At 41.0% G+C, this 17,902-nt stretch overlaps 1 protein-coding gene across 7 annotated transcripts in view; it reads left to right on the forward strand.

Moving 5' to 3' along the window:
* The window catches only part of NFIA (nuclear factor I A), a 554,190-nt gene that overhangs the window by 514,262 nt on the left and 22,026 nt on the right, over window positions 1-17,902 (forward strand). For 5 of the 7 annotated variants that reach the window (XM_075998837.1, XM_075998842.1, XM_075998845.1 and 2 more), the window contains exon 10: window positions 3,398-3,489. The exons of the other annotated variants lie outside the window; for them this stretch is intronic. In XM_075998837.1, coding sequence (XP_075854952.1) covers window positions 3,398-3,489 — 92 coding nt within the window. The remainder of the gene's footprint in view (window positions 1-3,397; window positions 3,490-17,902) is intronic. 7 annotated transcript variants of the gene reach the window in all.

A 17,902-nucleotide genomic window follows, 5' to 3' on the forward strand; every position in this document is an offset into this window, starting at 1 on the left:
GTGAAGGATTATAGAATTAGCAATGCATATGATGTGGGGGGAACATGGAAGAATATGATTTTCCGGATATGGGATCAAATTCTGGTTCATGATTTTGGTACTTACTGTCGTGGTGAAGGCCACACTAAGATGCTTGGGTAATGTGAAGAAATACATTAGAGAGAGGAAAAATATAGTCAGATTAGTGCAAATAAGAACTGGTAGAAGCTCCTTATAGGAATGTTCTTCCATAGCATTAGAAAAATGGTCCATAGTGATATTGCTAATGTAGTCAAATGGCTGCTAAAAGCAAACACCTTCTATTTCAGCAGCAGACTAATAATCAATAATTTGATTTCCAATACTCCTGTTTTCCATAAGGATTTTTGCAATGAGATTATATAGCCAAATTGATTTCCCTGTTGAATTTATCAAAAAGTCATCAAACACCCCTTAATCTCTCCTCCAGAATTCTCAAAAATGTCTACAATAATCTCTCCAGAAAACTACTTCCTGGATTTCATGATTTCACATAGCTCTTCCTATAGCATTTGATTATTGCTGTTGTAAATAAGGCAAGAATTATAATTGAGAAAGATATGAACGTGATGTAATATCACAGTAAACACAGTTATTTATAATTAATTACCACATTGCCCCTTTACCTGATTTTATATTCATGTTGAAAGCTCTTAACTGTGCATGTATGATTGATTCACTATGGTATATGTGGTTGTTTTAATAAAAAGTTTCAATTGAGATTTTGTTCAACAATATAACTCACTTATTCCACTGTTTCTTTGGGAAAATCAAATTCAATTTGTGTCATTCTTCATTTCTGGAAGTACATCCTGTTATAGGTGATTATACTACTATAATAATAGAGTATGAGTCAGAATTTCTTTCTTCCTTCCCTTGTTTTTCCTGTGTCCTTGACTTTTCCCAGAAGCTAACTTTCTATAGAATATATTTCCCTGGGCACCATTTGTCCCATTCTATGACTTGGGTACTCAAAGATTCCCAGACTTTTGTAGTTGTAATATATTTTTTTTAATGCAAACACACTACTACCTCTCTCACCATTGTTCTCTTTTTTAAAACCAGAATAAACCTTGGAAAAGTTTTGGTAGCCTTTGAGAGTATTAAAGGCTTTCTAGGATATTCTGAAAGTAAGACTGCAAATTTTATCCCATGACTGAAAAAAAGAAAATATCCGATTATTAGCTTCATAGTAATTTAGAGTAGCTAAGTTATGTCTATGCTAAACCTCCTTTAAAGTGGCAAAATTTAGGTCAAGCAAAAATAGATAATGCAGTGTAATAGAAATACTTTTCCAGATATAGTAAGTTTGCTATAGTCAACAGAGAGCTATCTTCACAAAAAAATGTTCCCCCAAAATGACTCAGATGCTCAGAGCAGGTAGCATGCCTGTTTATGATGTCACCAGTATGGTCAAAATGTCGTAGGAAATCCTACTACGTGTCTGTGATGAGCAGCAGGCCAGTGCACACTGTTCTACTAGAACCATCAAACCATGGACTTACACTGCATTGTCTGTTGTCAGTCACTCAGCCTTGGGACCTTAATGTACCCTTCATTCCTTTTTGTTCCTTCTCAACCTACCTACCTATTTATGTGTGAAAGAATACTTTTCTTCCTAACCACTAACAGGTTCAACAAGTTAATTCGCCTACTACCTTCCTTTTCCCTCCACATCCTCTTTGTACATTACCAGGTAATTATAGTCCAGCATTTTCAATATATAACTTTATGTTGATATTTCTTAAAGCATAGCAAAGTAAAGGCATAGGCTGAATGAAACAACTAATAGTGCGTGTTTTAACGGAGCTTTTAAAAAAAAAATCAGTTTCCACCATACCAATGAGTGGCAGGTACACATAGAATGGCTAAATGCAGAGGTTGTTCTCAAATCTGTTCAAATTAGTCTGACATAGGATAAGCCAGGGGTGAAATCAGTAGATTCACGTTACTAAATGGTACAATATATCATATTGATTTAGATCATTTTAGATAAAGTCATTACTGGATAAATCCTCCTGCAACAAATGCAATTACCATAAAAAGTTTCCTATCTAAAATACATCAGAGATCCTCATGCTCGTCTTTGTTCAGTGCTGGTTTCACACGGCCACATCCACGTCCACGTGACCGTCACAGATCTGTTTGGGTGGCTTAGCTCTTACCGAAGACAACCAACAGGACTTGGGCCAGATGGTGGAAATTTTATCCCTAGATGTGTTTAACAAGGGAAGCAAGAAGTATGAGCAGTTTTCTGTAAAACAGAAAATCAAAGGAAGAGGAACAGATGATGTCAATAAGGAAAAAAAAAAATCTGGCAGGATTTGTATAGTTCCCTCAATTAATATGTTTTTAAAAATTGGAAATCCTTTTTGTCTTTTAGATGGTGTATGTCTAGAGTTAGTTCGAAAAACTTAGGCCTTTTATAATTGTTAAGAAATTTGACATTATTTTAAGCAACAATCTAAAGATTCTAGTACAAAGAGAGAATGTGAATAAATCCTTGGAGTTTGAGGTAAAGAACTGAATTGCAGGATGCCAAAAAAACAGAATGTACATTTGGATTTGTGAGCCAATGAAACACCAAAGCCACTGAATTTTTTCTCACTAAAGTAGAGTGAAGTTCTTAAATACAAACAGAAAAGCCGACAACAAAATTTCCATGTACTGTGAAAAGGATAGTAAGCCTAAGTGTGGGACCTGTGATATCTTGGTTTACACAGGGTCTTGATGATTTGTGTCTGAACAGAAAGATTCTAGAATGGGGAGACGACAAATGTGAATATTTTAAGCATACTTTGTTCATCATAAATGTTCTAGACACTCTACAGGGCCTACAAAGACAGTTTGTCCTAAACGGTTTTCCACCTTTTTTCTGGAGAACCCATTTATTCCTTCTATAAAGACTCTTGGCTCTCTAGGTACAGAGGCACAGGATTGTTTCATGATTTTTAGGAGTGTAACAATGTGCAAAGCAAGGTTGTAAAATGAACTGCTTTCTTCCCCTTCCTACCTAATTTCTCTCTCCCTGTGCTCTAAAGACTAAGATATCTCTTTCTGACCCCAGAGCTCATGTTTAACTCAGAAAGTATACTTTGCAAATGTCCTGCATGTTCTAATTTGTATGATGGAAGGAGAAAATAGCTCGTCTGAGCACTGGTTTGACATTGTTTTATCCCTACAGTCTTTGGAAACCAATCCCATGCCCCTCTCTTGACTGTCTAAAATGCCCTTGCTAGCCAGACCCTTTTGCTAGCTACAGTGTTTGCACATTTCCCTGTTAATCAGCTGCATAGGCTCGGAGACTGTGTGTTTTGGTGTTGTTTGTGTGTGCAATCTCGTGCCGCTTCCTGAACGCATGTGTCCCTTCCCTTCACAGCCTACTCGACACCCAGCACCTCCCCCGCAAACCGATTCGTCAGTGTTGGACCACGGGATCCAAGCTTTGTAAATATCCCTCAACAGACACAGGTGGGCCGCTCTCATCTTTTCTGTATGTGGTGCAGCTTGTATTATTCATCAGGTGCATTTTAACTTGTCTTTTGGCAAAGGCCGCATTTCCCAGCCCCTGTCCGGTCCCCTTTCCTCCTGACCTCACCAGCCGCACTCTCATGTGTTCTCAGAAATCACAGAAAACGTTGTCTGCAATTTTTGCTTCTTGTACTGAGGGGTAGAAGAAAGAGGGCTTCTGTGCTGGAACTGCTTTTGCTAAGGCGAGAAAAGTTTGCCAGTGTTAGATAGCGTGTGTTCCCTCTTCCAGGAATTCACGCCCCTCTAAGTGCAGGCAGACAGAAGCGGGGCCCCTGCAGAAGCTGGAAAGTCGTATCTAGTGGCCGGCGACATCAGAGTATATGCTGGGAGTGGGGTGACCAGCCACTGCTCTGTGTTTGTTATAGAGTCCCCAGGAACCTGGCAAGTTTTCTTAAAGAAAGAGAGGAAAAAGGGTTTATGTGCCCTCTTAAGTCGCTAGCATTTGTCCAGAAATAGGAGGTGCTGTTAATGGTTACTGCTGCCCATGGGAAGCAAGGTGCAGTGGGTGGGAGGGGTGTGTGTGAACATAATGTCATATTTGAGGTAGGTGATTCAGAGAAGAGGAATGTCAGGACATCTAGGGCTTGCCTGTCCGTAGACAGTTGTGTTTTGTGCTAGTCTAAGTCAAGAAGAAACCTCTTTGAAAAGTTTTGGAATGGCCACTGTACATTGAAAAACAGTGAAAGACTTTTGAGTTCAAAGGAAGTATATGCAGAGGTATTTAGAGGTTTGTGAGATAGAGTTAGATTCAAGTTTTGAAAGAAACTACTCTCTGATTTCCTAATTAGAATGTGATCGTATTTTATCATAATTGACACAAGGAAAGTATTTTCTCTGCTAAGGTTCTTAGCATGGTGTTTGAAAAAATTCTGTGAGCAATTTTGTGCATATGCCTAGGTGTGTAATCTCCAGATGCCTGATTTGTAACTATTCATCTCTGTTTATAAAACCGTGGCCAGGTGCTTATGAATGGGATGGATTTGCCTTCCTGGGTCCATTTGCTGCCTCTGTGAAGGGCTTTAGTTTATTGCTGTGTCGACAGCACAGGTTAAACTGCATTGCATCTGAAGCCTTCCTTACACTGAAGCAGGGTCACAGAAAGTACAGCATCAGTGGAGGAGGCAGCTGGGAGGAGAGGGGGAGCGGAAGGGGGAGGGAGCAGGTTAACTCTTGAATTTCCCACCTCTGCTGTTCCTTCATAACCTGGCTTGCAAATGGGGTTTGGGATTAAAATCCATTTGCTTATCTCCTCATACCTTCAAATGTTCCAGTGCTTTCCTGGTGAATCCGAAGTTGCGTAATTACCTTAAAAGCATTAAAATAGAAGAACATGATTTAAGTTTGTACATTTGGCTTAAGTGTGCAAGCTCAACAAGAGGGGAGGACTGAGGACTGTGGGGCTGATGATTGCTTTCCCTGAAGCGCTGATGTGCTCAAGTTGCTTCTTTAAGAATCTTAACTGTGCAGCTTTGAAATACCCTGTTTGTATTTTCAACAGTATTTTTTATATAAGCTGTGGTTCACGGCACCGAAATTGTGCCCTGTGTTCCATTCAATTTATTTCTCTGTAATCAAAATGTATCGTATTCCAATATGGGTTTGTCACACAAATGCCTTATTTAACCCAGAAACTGAGTCTTCATGCTGCTGACCACAAAAATTCAATTCTTAAAAATCCAGATTTTCCACGCATCTGGACGAATGATGTCATGTAGACCCGGTCTTGGCATCTGGAACAGAATTTTTTTGGTTTCCGTTAAATATTTGGCATCATGAGGACAACAGCTTAAATGTTTCTTGCCAGAGTGGCACCTGCCACATTTGGCTTGAGGAAAGCCATTCCCAATTGTCTTATGAGAGAGAAACTGTGCTAATAGAGTTATCATTTTTCCCCCCAAAAAAGATACCTGATGTAAAAATTATATGTTCTAAATATTTTAATTTTAAAATGTATATATTAATTCTTTCTTTAAAAAAAGAACTACTTTCTGGAACCATTTGAAGTCTTAGATATATATAGACATGGATAAGAAAAAAATATACCTTAAAAAATAAGCACCCTTTCGAGATGGCATTTGTTCAGAACAGGAATTTTTAAAAACATAATTTGTACATGATCTGCAGATGAGAGATTTCCTAGGCAAACTTGCATTTTTCTGTATTGGTACCTTTGTTATAAGGCATGAAATTCATATAAATTTAATTATAGGACAAGTTTTCTGGGAAAACAAAATTTTGCCTTCTACCTCTGAAGAAATAAAAGTTGAAAACTCACCCAAGTAGATACTTAAGCCTTCTAAATGCAGAAGCAGTATCTTGCACATAAATCCATAAACAAATAAAAATAAAATGGCCTTCCTTTCTACCAAAGACCAGTTTCCAATGGAAATTTCTTAAGATGCCTGAACACCATCCTTTAGAAAACAGAATAGATACGGTCTTGATTTTTTCTAGCAATTCGAAATTGAACTAATAAATAGACATTATAAGCAGGCAGCTTTTGGCTTAGCATAAGTCTTTTTTTAAGAAAAAGAGTTATTTGATTGTACAAAGGCTCTATCGAGCATTTCCTCTGTACTGAGTATGTTAGGTATGTTATTCAGCTAATCTTTACAGCCACCCAGTAGGATAGATCTCCACTGTGTAGAAGTGGAAGCTGAGACCTAAGGAGACTGTTGATTTTCCCAAGGCCATACAAAGATAAGGAGTGGAACAAGAATTTGCACCCAGTTCTGCCTGACTCCAAGGCGTGTGCTCTCTAACCAGCATGCTGTACTGCCTCATGAGCTGGTGAGCACGTTTCTCTGGAGATATTCAGAGACTGATGCCCAGTTCTCAGGAATACTACTGGTGTATTCCCTGCTTTTATCCCTGAGACGGTATTAAAATCTAATCATTAGTATATACCCAAATGAATCGAAAGCAAGGTCACAAAGAGTTATTTGTGTATTCGTGTTTGTAACAGCATTCTCCTCAATAGCCAAAAGGTGGAAGCAACCCAAGGGTCCATTGACAGATGAATGGATAAACAAAATGTGGAGTAATGGAATATTATTCATCCTTAAAAAGGAAGAAAATTCTGACATATGCCGTAACATGGATGAATCTTGAAGATATTATGCGAAGTGAAATAAGCCAGCCACAACAACATAAATACTGTATAATTCTACTTGTATGAGATACCTAAAGTGGTCAAATTCATAGAAACAGAAGGTAGAATGGTGGTTGCCAGGGGCTGGGGGGAGGGAAGAATGGGGAGCTGGTGTTTAATGGGTATATTCAGAGTTCAGTTTTGCAGGCTGAACAGAGTTCTGGAGATGGATGGTGGTGATGGTTGCACGACAATGTAAATGTATTGAATACCACTGAACTGTACATTTGAAAATGGTTAAGATAGTAAATTTTGTGCTATGTGTATTTCACCAAATTTTTTTAAATATAATCATTTAATAAGCTCTAAAAGTCCTTTCACCTCTAAGAATCTAAAATTCTGTAAAAGTAGACTGCTTATTGACAAAATCCACTATAATTGTGTGCTGACTGCTAAGAAAAGCACTCATTCTCATGCCCAGCACATAGTGGGTACTCTGTACACCTTGATTGAATCTAAGTGATTCAAAAGGAAGCTTAAAAATGATGACTTTTTCTTATTACATTCATGATACATGTTAATTGTGGAAAATACAGATGAGAAAAATAATAAAAATCACTTGTAGTCCTGTTAACATTTCTATATAAATCCATCCAGACTGTTTCTATGCATATAAATATACTGCAAAAAATGAGATCATATTATATACACTGTTTGGTAGCCCGCTGTTTCTTCCCCTTAACAATATATTACGGCCTTCTTTCCATGTAAATTGGAAAAATTGAATATTGGCTTTTATTGCACCTATTCATCATCTGTAATGATTGGTAGGGAAAGATAACATGGATAATTGAAAGCCATTTTTCCTTCTCTTTCCCTTCTAGTCTATTTTTTTCCTCCAGAGAATTCCTCCCTTCACTGAGGCAGAATTGCCTTCTCTTTAGCCGTGCCTGGAGCTAGTTTTCTTTCAAACTGCCTTCCAATTGCACTGTATATCTCACCCTCGCTTTCGGCTTTGTTCAGACATTGCTGCCGAGTTTTCTGTCCCATTCTTCTGCCTCACTTGTCTGCTACCTGTGCTGCTATCATTTGCCTCTAATTTCCTCCTCCTTCTCCATATTGTAACTGATCATTAACATGAGAGGTGGCCCTGAGAACACCCATCTATCTATTCTGGGAAACTATGACCACTCGTTCCACTCTGAATCTCTTATTTTTCAAAATTATCCCATGACAGCTGATATTAACATATAGAAAAGTCTCTGGGGTACAGTGTATTTACTTCACTTTAAACACTATTAACGTGCCCTGCCCACCAAATGATATAATGTAATAATAGGGAACACGCCATTGTCTCAAATAGCAGAACACCAATGGCCACTTCAATTGCATCCCATAACTTAATCTGATCCCTGAAAACGAGAGCCATTAAGAGGAGGCCTTTATTTAAAGAATAATGTTAATATTTCATCATCAGGTAATAAATAGAAATACCAATTCCCACACAGGAGGATTGAGCAAAGGACTCATTTTGATTCAGGTTGTAGTTTAATCAGAAGGTTTAAATAAAATGCTTAACCTGCAGAACTCCAATGAGGACTAATTCTTTAAAATGAAAAATGAGTGCAAACAATATTAAAAACAGGCATTTCCTCCCTACCACCCAAATCTATCACTGTTCTGCATCAACAGAATTGTGGTATCTGAAATGCTATTTAAAACCAAATTACCATTTGGGCTATTAGAAGAATCGCTTGGTATGGCATGGGCCTGATTTGTTGACAAAAAGGCACAGGTGCTGTAACCTTTGCTTAATAAATCATTTAGCTGCCTGACTTGCAAGCAGTGTGATTGCCTTTGCCTCATGAAATTTACAAATGTATGCACAAGCCACACACTTCACTGTGCTGGGAGCCAGCTGATCTGGAGAGGTCCCTGCATAGCTAAATTATGGGCATGGCACTCATTATCTGCATTGGGGAGGGGGGCACAAGGAACATGGGAGAGCATTTTGATCTGTTGCCATTCTGTGTGTCACATTCCTGAAGCTCTACCCAAGAAAGCCAAAGCTTAGCAATCCTGCAAAACTCTTTATAAGTTCCCTTCTTCAGTCATTTAATGTTTACTTAATTGCTTAATATAGCCTCAGCATCTACAAAATTCAGGGAAGGGCAACTCTCCTCAAGTTGTTCAAAGTCTAGAAGAGGAAATATGTAAAGAAATAATAGTACTGATGACAACAGCATTAATAATGCAATGTGATACCAGTACTATAAGGATTTGTTTAAGAGGCTTTAAGACCACAGAGTTGGGGATAAGAATTTTCCAAAGAGTAGAAAGAGCAGAAAAGGCTAGATAGTTTTTCTGTCCATGTCTAACTTTGGTCTGATGATATGGTTCTTGTACATTATACCTTTGTGCCAATCAAATGGCAGATACAATTTTAGCCTATCCTAATAAGAGAGATATGTTCAGTTCTGTCTTCTCTGGACCAAACAGATAAAATTAGAATCCCTTCCTGCTGCAGACAGATCAGCCAGTAACCCCTTCACCCCTCGTTTCCAAGAAATGCCTCCTCCTGGTGTAAGATCTTTACCCACCACACCTAGCTCACTTGAGATTGCATGTCAGGCCAGGCAGGGTCGCTCACGCCTGCAATCCTAGCACTCTGGGAGGCAGGAGGATCGCTTGAGCTCAGGAGTTTGAGACCAGCCTGAGCAAGAGCAAGACGCCCCTCTGTACTAATAAAAATTTAAAAAATTACAAGAGATTGCATTTCAGTTAGCTGAAGCCTTTCCCTGCCTGCCTGACAGGAGCTGCCTGCTTGTAGAAGGTTAGGTACCACACAGACTTTCAAAGAGCAGCTGGAGAGTTACAAAGGCAAGGAACTCAGATTTCCTTAGAGAAATAAAACGTATCTCCCTGCCCCGACCCTCCTCCCCATCTAGTTAGAATTGGATTTGAGCATTTCAGTATCAAGCCCACACAGCTGAAAACTCCCATGGTTGGAGAGAAATGGCAGATAAAATTCCATTTTCTCCTGGCTTTGAGAAAAGTTAAAAGTCTTATTGGCCAAATTAGTATTGTGTTGCACCCACACAAGCTAGGTTCTGTGCCTACACTTGATACAATACTCCAGGGCCCTCTAAGGTTGGTGCTAATATCCCCATTTCACAGATGAGAAAACTGAAGTTTCAGAAGAGTAAACTTGAACCAGTCCATCTTCAAAACTCCTCTTTCTCCCCAATACTGCCCGCATCTCTAAGTGTTTATAGTGAAAGGTTCTGACCATTTTCTCTTTAAGGTGGTCTAGGATTGACCCATACTTGCACATCGAGGACTCAGAAGCCTTGCAAGTGGGCCCAGTGCTCCCTGGGTCCAGTGGGACTGTGCTGAACTTGGTTCTTCTGAAGACCTGCCCCAGTTTCCTGTTGTTAGTTCATGTGTCTATAAAACTAAGACTGAACTCATTCTCTCATCCTGCCTGGGAAGAAGACCTTTGCTAATGATATTAGCCTGCATCTGTGAGAACAGCTAGCCTCGGTCTGGAGACCAGAGAGCAGAGCGGCTGAAATCACTGCCTTTATTTTCAGATCATGGTTTAAGCTTTATTCCATCACTTAGAAGAAGTACGTTTTATTTGTTTTTTTTTGTTGTTGGTTTCTTTTTTCTTTCTTTCTTTTTCTTGGTAATTCAATTTTTCTAGCCTGATTTTTTTTTCCACCATAAAATTGTGAGATATATATATACCTACACATACACTCCCCATATGATTGTTTTGAGTTTTAAATTCTGTTAGTGTAGAAAAAGTAAGTGTTCAACATCTAGTGAATACCCAATGAATGACAGCTGTCATTATTTGGTTGAAAACTAAACTCTTATTTTCTGGATTACCAAGTGTTTTTCTCATTTGATTTTCGGAGTAACTTTTGAAGTAGGCAGAGAGATCATTATGATTATTATTATTATTATCCCCAAGATACAGATAAATGACTAAGGGTTCCAAAAGGTAAGTGACTTTTCTAGGACCACATAGCTAGGAGACGGTGGAGCCAGGACACTAACCCACTTCTGATTCCATTTGTCCTGTCAAGGAAGGACTTGTGTGAGCCTTTCAGCACGTGCTACTCTGCGGGGCAGAACCTACGTGCCAAAAGCTCCATCGAAAGGGACAATCTAGCAAAGTAGGACGCGCACACCCCCAAAATCATAACCCTGTGGATTTCACTGAGCATCAGCTCTGAAAGGGCCCCCAGAAGCCTGATTAAGTTGGGCACATCTATTCTTCAGCAGCCTGAGTGTACCATTTCCCCCCTTAAGCTGAACTGTGTCCCTAGGAAGTAGAGACGTCGAAGGGGAGAGACTATCTCTGAGAGTAGTGAGGACTGGCAGGAAGTGAACGTACCTCTGAGAACTAAGGGGAAAGGAGGCACCTAATTCAACGTGGTGCCTGGTCATTTTCTCTCCTCTGTTCTCAGCTCCAGTAGTAGGTGTCGGATAGTAAGCAGCACCTCGCAGGGATGAGTCATTCATACAATCTGCTCCCCCCCCCTCCACGCTGCTGTGGGGAGGAGTGAATCCTCCCAGCTCCCACACCAACCTGCAAATTCCTGACACATTCTCTTCACATACACTTGGCGGCTGACTCACTGACAGGCTATGAGACACTCTTAAAATAAATTTTCCAATAAACAGAGTCTTTGTCTTTCAAGTTTTAATTTGGCAGCACGTTTTAGACATCCCAGGCCACAAACTTCACTTCTGGGCAAACTTAGGGCCCTCAATTCCAGACCCTGGTCTCCTTTTTCTCTCTCAGTTCTTACTCTTCCGTAATTCTGTCGCCTTTAAAACACGTGTTTGGGTTTTGTTCTTAGCCCCTTTGTTTGAGTTTTGCTTTGCTCCAGAAATTTCGGGGGAAGCTTCTTAGTTGAAGCGAATTGGTGATTGTTGTGAGAATGAAGGTGCCTGCTGCGGTGTCTGGGACGCTATCGGTGCTCGGTCCGTATCGCTTCTTTTCTCGCTTCCTTTTCTCTCCCCCCAGTATTAAAATGAGAACAGTGGCCATGGAGAAGGGGAAGAGAAGAGAGAGATTTCACAGGATATTTTAGAATTTCATAGAGGAAGAAGGGAAAAGACTAAAAATCTGGTATCCATTAAATTAGCCCCTGGGATTGTGGGAAAAGGGGAACAGAAAACAAAATGAGGGGAAAGGTTGAAAAAAGAAGCCGTGAGTTGGCATGGGGAACTGACAGGAGCCAGATCACAGAGCGAGGATGGCCTTGCAGGAAAGTCAGAAAACCACAAGTGTCAACTGCAGAGACACTATCAAAATGTCTAGCCCTTAGATGGGCCTTGATAATGATGCATCTGCTCAGTGGCAGTTCGAGGATACTAAGGAAAATATAGTTGGTACTCCGCTGACTTCTTTGGGGGGCACAAGAGAAAATAGACCTGTTTTCACAGCCTGGGTGTGCCATTTGTCTGCCTGATCTTGGGTATGTTACAGATTAAAATTTAGTTACCTCATGTATGAAATGAAGGCAATAATGGTACCTACCTCCTAGAAGAAAACCCAATTAAGTTTTCTTAATCTGATTTCAGTCAGTCGGGGTTACTTTTCCCACATAACAAGAAATCTGTAAGCAAGTGGTTATTGGCATTGTGTCAGCTGCTACATGAAGCCAGTAGGAGCCCAGGCTTTTTCTAACATGCTGCTCTTTCATCCTTCCCATGGTGCCTTTTCATCCTCACATTTGGTGCCTCTGATTATAAAATGGCTGCTGCAGCTCCAGACATCATACGCATATCATACTCCATGAGTCTTCTGATATCAGGGAAAAGGCCCTGCTGTACTTCTCTCCTGTACCCTGCTAGAAAATTTCTACTTAGGTCTCACTGTGGCTAAAACTGGGTCACATTTTAATCTTTAGCTACAAAGGATGCTGAGAAAGCCAGCCAGCATAGGATTATCTTGATCAGCTCAAATGATGACCCATACCCAGGACAGGTCACATTTGCTCACTGAACAAAATTGCCCCAAGGAAGGAAGGGCGATAGATAGTGGTTAGGCTGTTAACAGTAGATGTCATACTCCTTCTTCCCATTCCCTGATAGGTTTCATGCACTTTTCAACTCCTGTAGTTGCACTTCCTCCTGTTATTGCTTGTCTTCTTACTGTGCCTTTCCTCCACACACTCCGTATGTGTCCAGGAGACATATAGGCTGTGTGTATGTGAGTGTGTGTATTGATCATCTCTTTTCAGCCTTCTGTTTGAGGTCCAGGATTTGGGCAGAAGTGCTGGGGCTTTGTGCAGACCAGCTCCCGTGGGCCTGGGCCAACCTTCCCTGGGTGAACTTGGACTCTGAAAAGGCCAGTTTGGAGGACACGTGCCTTTGTGGTTGCAGAGGAACTCTGGGAAACAGTGCCCCCTGTGTGCCCTCCCAGGGGCTTATCAAAGAGTCAGCAACAGGTTCTGGGTTTCTCTTTTATGATTTGGAACCAGATGCTTCCTTTGCAAAAGAAAAGAGCCTGGTTTTGCTGAGCTTGAGTCAACAGAGTTCAGAGAACAGGAAAGTGAGTTGATTGGCCCCGCTGCCTGAACTCTGAGGAGAGAACGCAGTACAGGTGGCGTTCTCACTCCCCACAAAGCCCTTGCACGTGAAAACCCCATGCCCGAGAAATGTGCTTCACCAAAAGTTTCTGCGCTCTGAACAATGACTGTTCACATGAGGAAAGGACTCAGTATCAGGGTTCCTCTCAGTCACAGGCTTTCCCAGGGCTTCTGATGAGTCGAAGACTTTGAAGTTTCCACTGGTCACACTCTGGTTTCAGGGCCAGAGCCTGTTGTCTAAGGTGAGATTCATCCAAGATCTCACGTGAGTGCTCAATGGATCTTCCCGTCCACTTTTCTCACACCCATCTTTTTACCTTCCTGTTTGTTTATTGACTTAGGCACATTCTTTTATTGTTGCTTTCTTTTTGGGGGAGGTAGCCTTTCAATGGAGTCTATTCATTGAATTACATTCCACAGCGCACACCTCCCCAAAATATTTGCATGAGAATTTTTCCTAAGGCTTCACATTGCTTACTTTACAGCAGAGATGAAATAACTTAGCACTTCTAATTGGCTTTTAACTTTGCAAATGCTTTACACATTAACTAATGAATCACATGAGCTTGTGATAAGCTGGATCCCTGTGTTGGAGCAGAGACACTGGGGAAGGACAGGCTGTCCTGGCCCTGTGTTCCTCACTCTCACACCCTCCTTCTCTGGAGTCTGAGTGTGTCGGGATAATGGGGATGCAGCTCAGGCACAGCTGTGACCTCAGGCCCTCCCAGCGCTGCCTTAATGATGCACAAGTACCCAGTGCTGCCCTCCAAGGCCAGGATGCGATGCATATCGCCCTGTTGCCTTGAATTGTTGAGGGAGATTTAAGGACACAGCCCTCATAACATACAGTTTCTGACCCTTGCAAGCCTAATCCCCCTTCATCTGGTCCTGGCCATGTGTCTGTGTGTATCTGGGGAGGGAGTGGTGCTGGAGGGATGGGAGGGCATTCAATAGACAGGTCCATCAGGGACCTTGACCTATGCACTGTGGTACAGTCGAAGAAACACTGGCTAGGAGTCAAAATACCTGGATTCCTAGCTCATCGATCCCACTTGCCAGCTGTGGGAATGATTTTAGAGAGGGGAAAGAGCCAGAATTTATTGAACACCTGCTATGTTCCTGGCACCATGCTAAGCTGGAAGAGAGGCTACACATATATATGATCCAAACCCTGCCATACATTGCTCCCAGACTTCTAGGGAGTAGAGTAAACAAATTATACTAAAGTGTGGTAAGTGAAACAATTGAAATGTGTATCTTTTATAAGAAGAGTAGGTAATTAAATCTGGTGAGAAGCACGGAGATCATGGAAGATACGCTAGACGAGAAGACACATGAGCTGGTTTTGAAGGAGAAAGCCCTACTTGGAGAGAAGGCTCCATTCCAGGCAGGGCCAACAGCACACGCAAAGGAACAGCAGTGTGTGTTTGGACAACTCTGTTCCACCCGGTACATCTGTCAGTGTGAAGCAAATGGCAGACAGTGTTGAGAATGAGGCTGGGAGGTCAGAGCAGGGTCCAGTCACGAATAAATGGGTGCCTTCATCCAGTGGTCAGGCACTTGGACTTGACCCTATGGGAGATGGGAAGCAGGCGACAGCCACAGTGGGGTCTCTGTATGTGAAGAAACCTCAACCTCACTTGGTCTAATACTCGTTAGGTACAGGGTTTTATGGGCAGTAGTAAAAATTATACCTGTGGTCATGACATACCCTCCTCTCCTGGACAGTATGATAGAGTGGAAAAAATGCAAGCTTTGGAGCCAGAGAGTCCTGGGTTTGATTTATCTCAGCATGTGACCTTGGGATAATTTTTAGCTTTTTTTTTTTTTAAGTATTAAAACAAAGACTTATTTATTTATTTTTATTTTTTTTAATTTTAGCGTATTATGGGGGTACAAGTGTTAAGGTTACTTATATTGCCCATGTCCCTCTCCCCCGTCGAGTAAGAGCTTCAAGTGTGTCCATCCCCCAAACGTTGCACATCTTACTCGTTGTGATTGTATATACTCATCCCCAATTTTTAGCCTTTTTGACCCTCAAATGTCACATTCATGAAAGTATAAATTAATTCCTGCGTTCCAGTTAGAGTGTTAGAAAGCCCCAGCATGGTTGGGGTAAAAGCCCCCAGCATCCTGCCCTGGCCCCTGGGAAGCCAGCGTGCGCCACTGCTTCCGCACCCCTGGGATCGAACCTCTGCGAGCGCAGGCGCCAAGGCAGAGTGCATCTCATTTATCTTTAGGACAAGGGACCTGTGAGTGTGGAGAAGAAACATAGAAATATTAATATGGCAAGAACCCCAGAGATAATCCAGTAATTTTCTCCCCGAACTGAGTCTCTTCTCGCCCCATCCTCCCATCTCCCTTTTCCATAAGTTGTGCCATTAATTCTCTCATTAGCCAGTAGAATGATATTTATTTATTAAGAACATACTTAGCATACTCCCGAGGAGCAAGGGAAAGCTCGGCTAACAGCAGCCGTTTCTGACTGTAAAGAAAAATACACTGAGGAATTCATACGGAGAGTCTCTATGTATCTTATAATTCCATATTAAAAAACAATTAAACTTTATGCTGAATGAGGGAAGGAAGGGAGGAAAAAATTCCCCGTGCAAAAACAAGTTCTGAACCTAGGAGCACAGTTTCTGAATGTTTATTTTGTCAGATACACAGCTGACATGATTAGTTCTAATGGGGTGGTGATCCTCATTGAATTGCAGATCGGTGTGAGTGACTGAAATACCGCAGGGACTTAAATAAGTGGTGCATACGGTATTACTTAGGCTGCATCCTTTAGCCAAGGTGAAGGCTTCGTTTTCCCTGTCTTTTCTCAGTGCACACATGCGCGCGTGCGCACACACACACACACACACACACCTGCCACGTATGCAGCTGTCTGTCCCAGAAGCGGCACACGGAGCATTAATTACCGATCTGGAGCAATGCTGGCTTGCCTTCATTGACTTCTCCTTTGCCCTCTGTTACCTAAGTGCACCCCCAAACCCCCACACTCTCCATTGCAAATAATGGTGTATCAGATTAGTCTGCCTTGCTGCTGCGTCAACACCCAGATCAATTTATTGACTCTGTCAGAGTGGCTGGTACAGTAATTGTTACAAGAGAAGAATGGAAAGCGAGAACGTGTACACATGAAAAATAAAAATGACGTTCTGTTCTTTCCTGGTGCGTGCCGCCCCCCTCCACTGTTTTTGCCTCATAGATCTTTATGTGTTTACACAGCAGAGAGCACTTCACTTAAGTTAATCAGCTCCTTCTACATTATTAATTGTGACAGTTAGGCTACATGACAGGGTGAGTATTATGGGAAACATTGATCCCACTCCAGTGGTGTGGACCTGAGCAGGTTTGGTATTCCTTTCCTTATCTCACCGCTTTGGGGTCCCATCAAATCACATTTCCCTGATTGACAACACGGAATGCCTCCCATCAATACAATTGATTTTGTGAAAAAGGACAAGGAACATTTTTCAACTGGAGATAGATGAATTGTGGTGATGGTAAAGAGAACATTTCAGAAATCTTTCAGTTTAGAAACCTAAATTGGGAACTATGGTATTATTGCCGTCCCAAACACAAGCATCATTTGTACCCCCTGAAAAATGACATTGGAAGAAACTTACTACGAGTGAAAAATAGATTTAGTGGAAGCCAGCAACGAACTTGAGGATATAATGGCTGTTTTTAAAAGGCCACCTGCTAATTTTTTGTGAGAAATTTTTGGTGAAGTGCATATCTTTGAAAGACATTTCATTAAAGTTCAACTTTCATGGCTTATACCTGTAGACCCTAACATAAATCCTATGTGAACGGACAAAACTTGAGTGGGTGTCATTTGTGACCTGGAAATAAAAGGTCAACCATTGAATTTATAGCTTTTTTAGTGAAAAGAACATAAAGATTCCTGCCAACTGGAGTCAATCCATATTTTAATGTTTCCTAGTTAAGATTATAAAATCAAGGGATTAGGATCGTGCTGTTCAGTGAAGGTCAAAAATTAAATGTGATGGGCTAAGTATCATTCCCATGGGGCAGAAGTTAATATTTCAGAAACCATTTCTACCACTAGCAGTCAAGAAATGAATTGTCCATGATCATTAACCAAGGTAAGGGGAATCCCACTATCATTATTAAATTTAATAATGATTATTACACTAATCAACTATATTATTAAATTGCTCTGCTGTTCTATAATGTCCCTAAACAGTAATAGTGAATTGATTGCTATCAGATAATTCTCATCTACAGTTGAAAACAAGTCAAGATGGAGGATAATGGATGAAGGCCTCCTTTTGGGAAAAGAAGCTGTGGCTGTCTTGTGGATAAGAGTGTTAACATGGAACACTCTTCTAAGACCAAGAGTCAGTGGCACTGCACACCTGTTACTAAGTATGATTCACCAGTATAAGTTTTTAAATACAAAAAAAATGAGCACCTATTTCTCTTTATTGGGGTATTTTTTTTTCTATTTCAGATTTTTGCATGTACCTCCCTTTTTTTTTTTAAGGACAAAAAGTCCATTTTGCAAGGTTCTTTTTTTCCTCAAATTTTTAGAGCTCTGGATTCCATCTACTTTGTATTTGTATGAAGAGGGAAGAAAGGCTATTTAAATGTCTTCCTAGGATGACTCAGACAC

The sequence above is a fragment of the Microcebus murinus genome, chromosome 2, assembly GCF_040939455.1.
Source record: "Microcebus murinus isolate Inina chromosome 2, M.murinus_Inina_mat1.0, whole genome shotgun sequence".
Lineage (NCBI taxonomy): Eukaryota > Metazoa > Chordata > Mammalia > Primates > Cheirogaleidae > Microcebus > Microcebus murinus.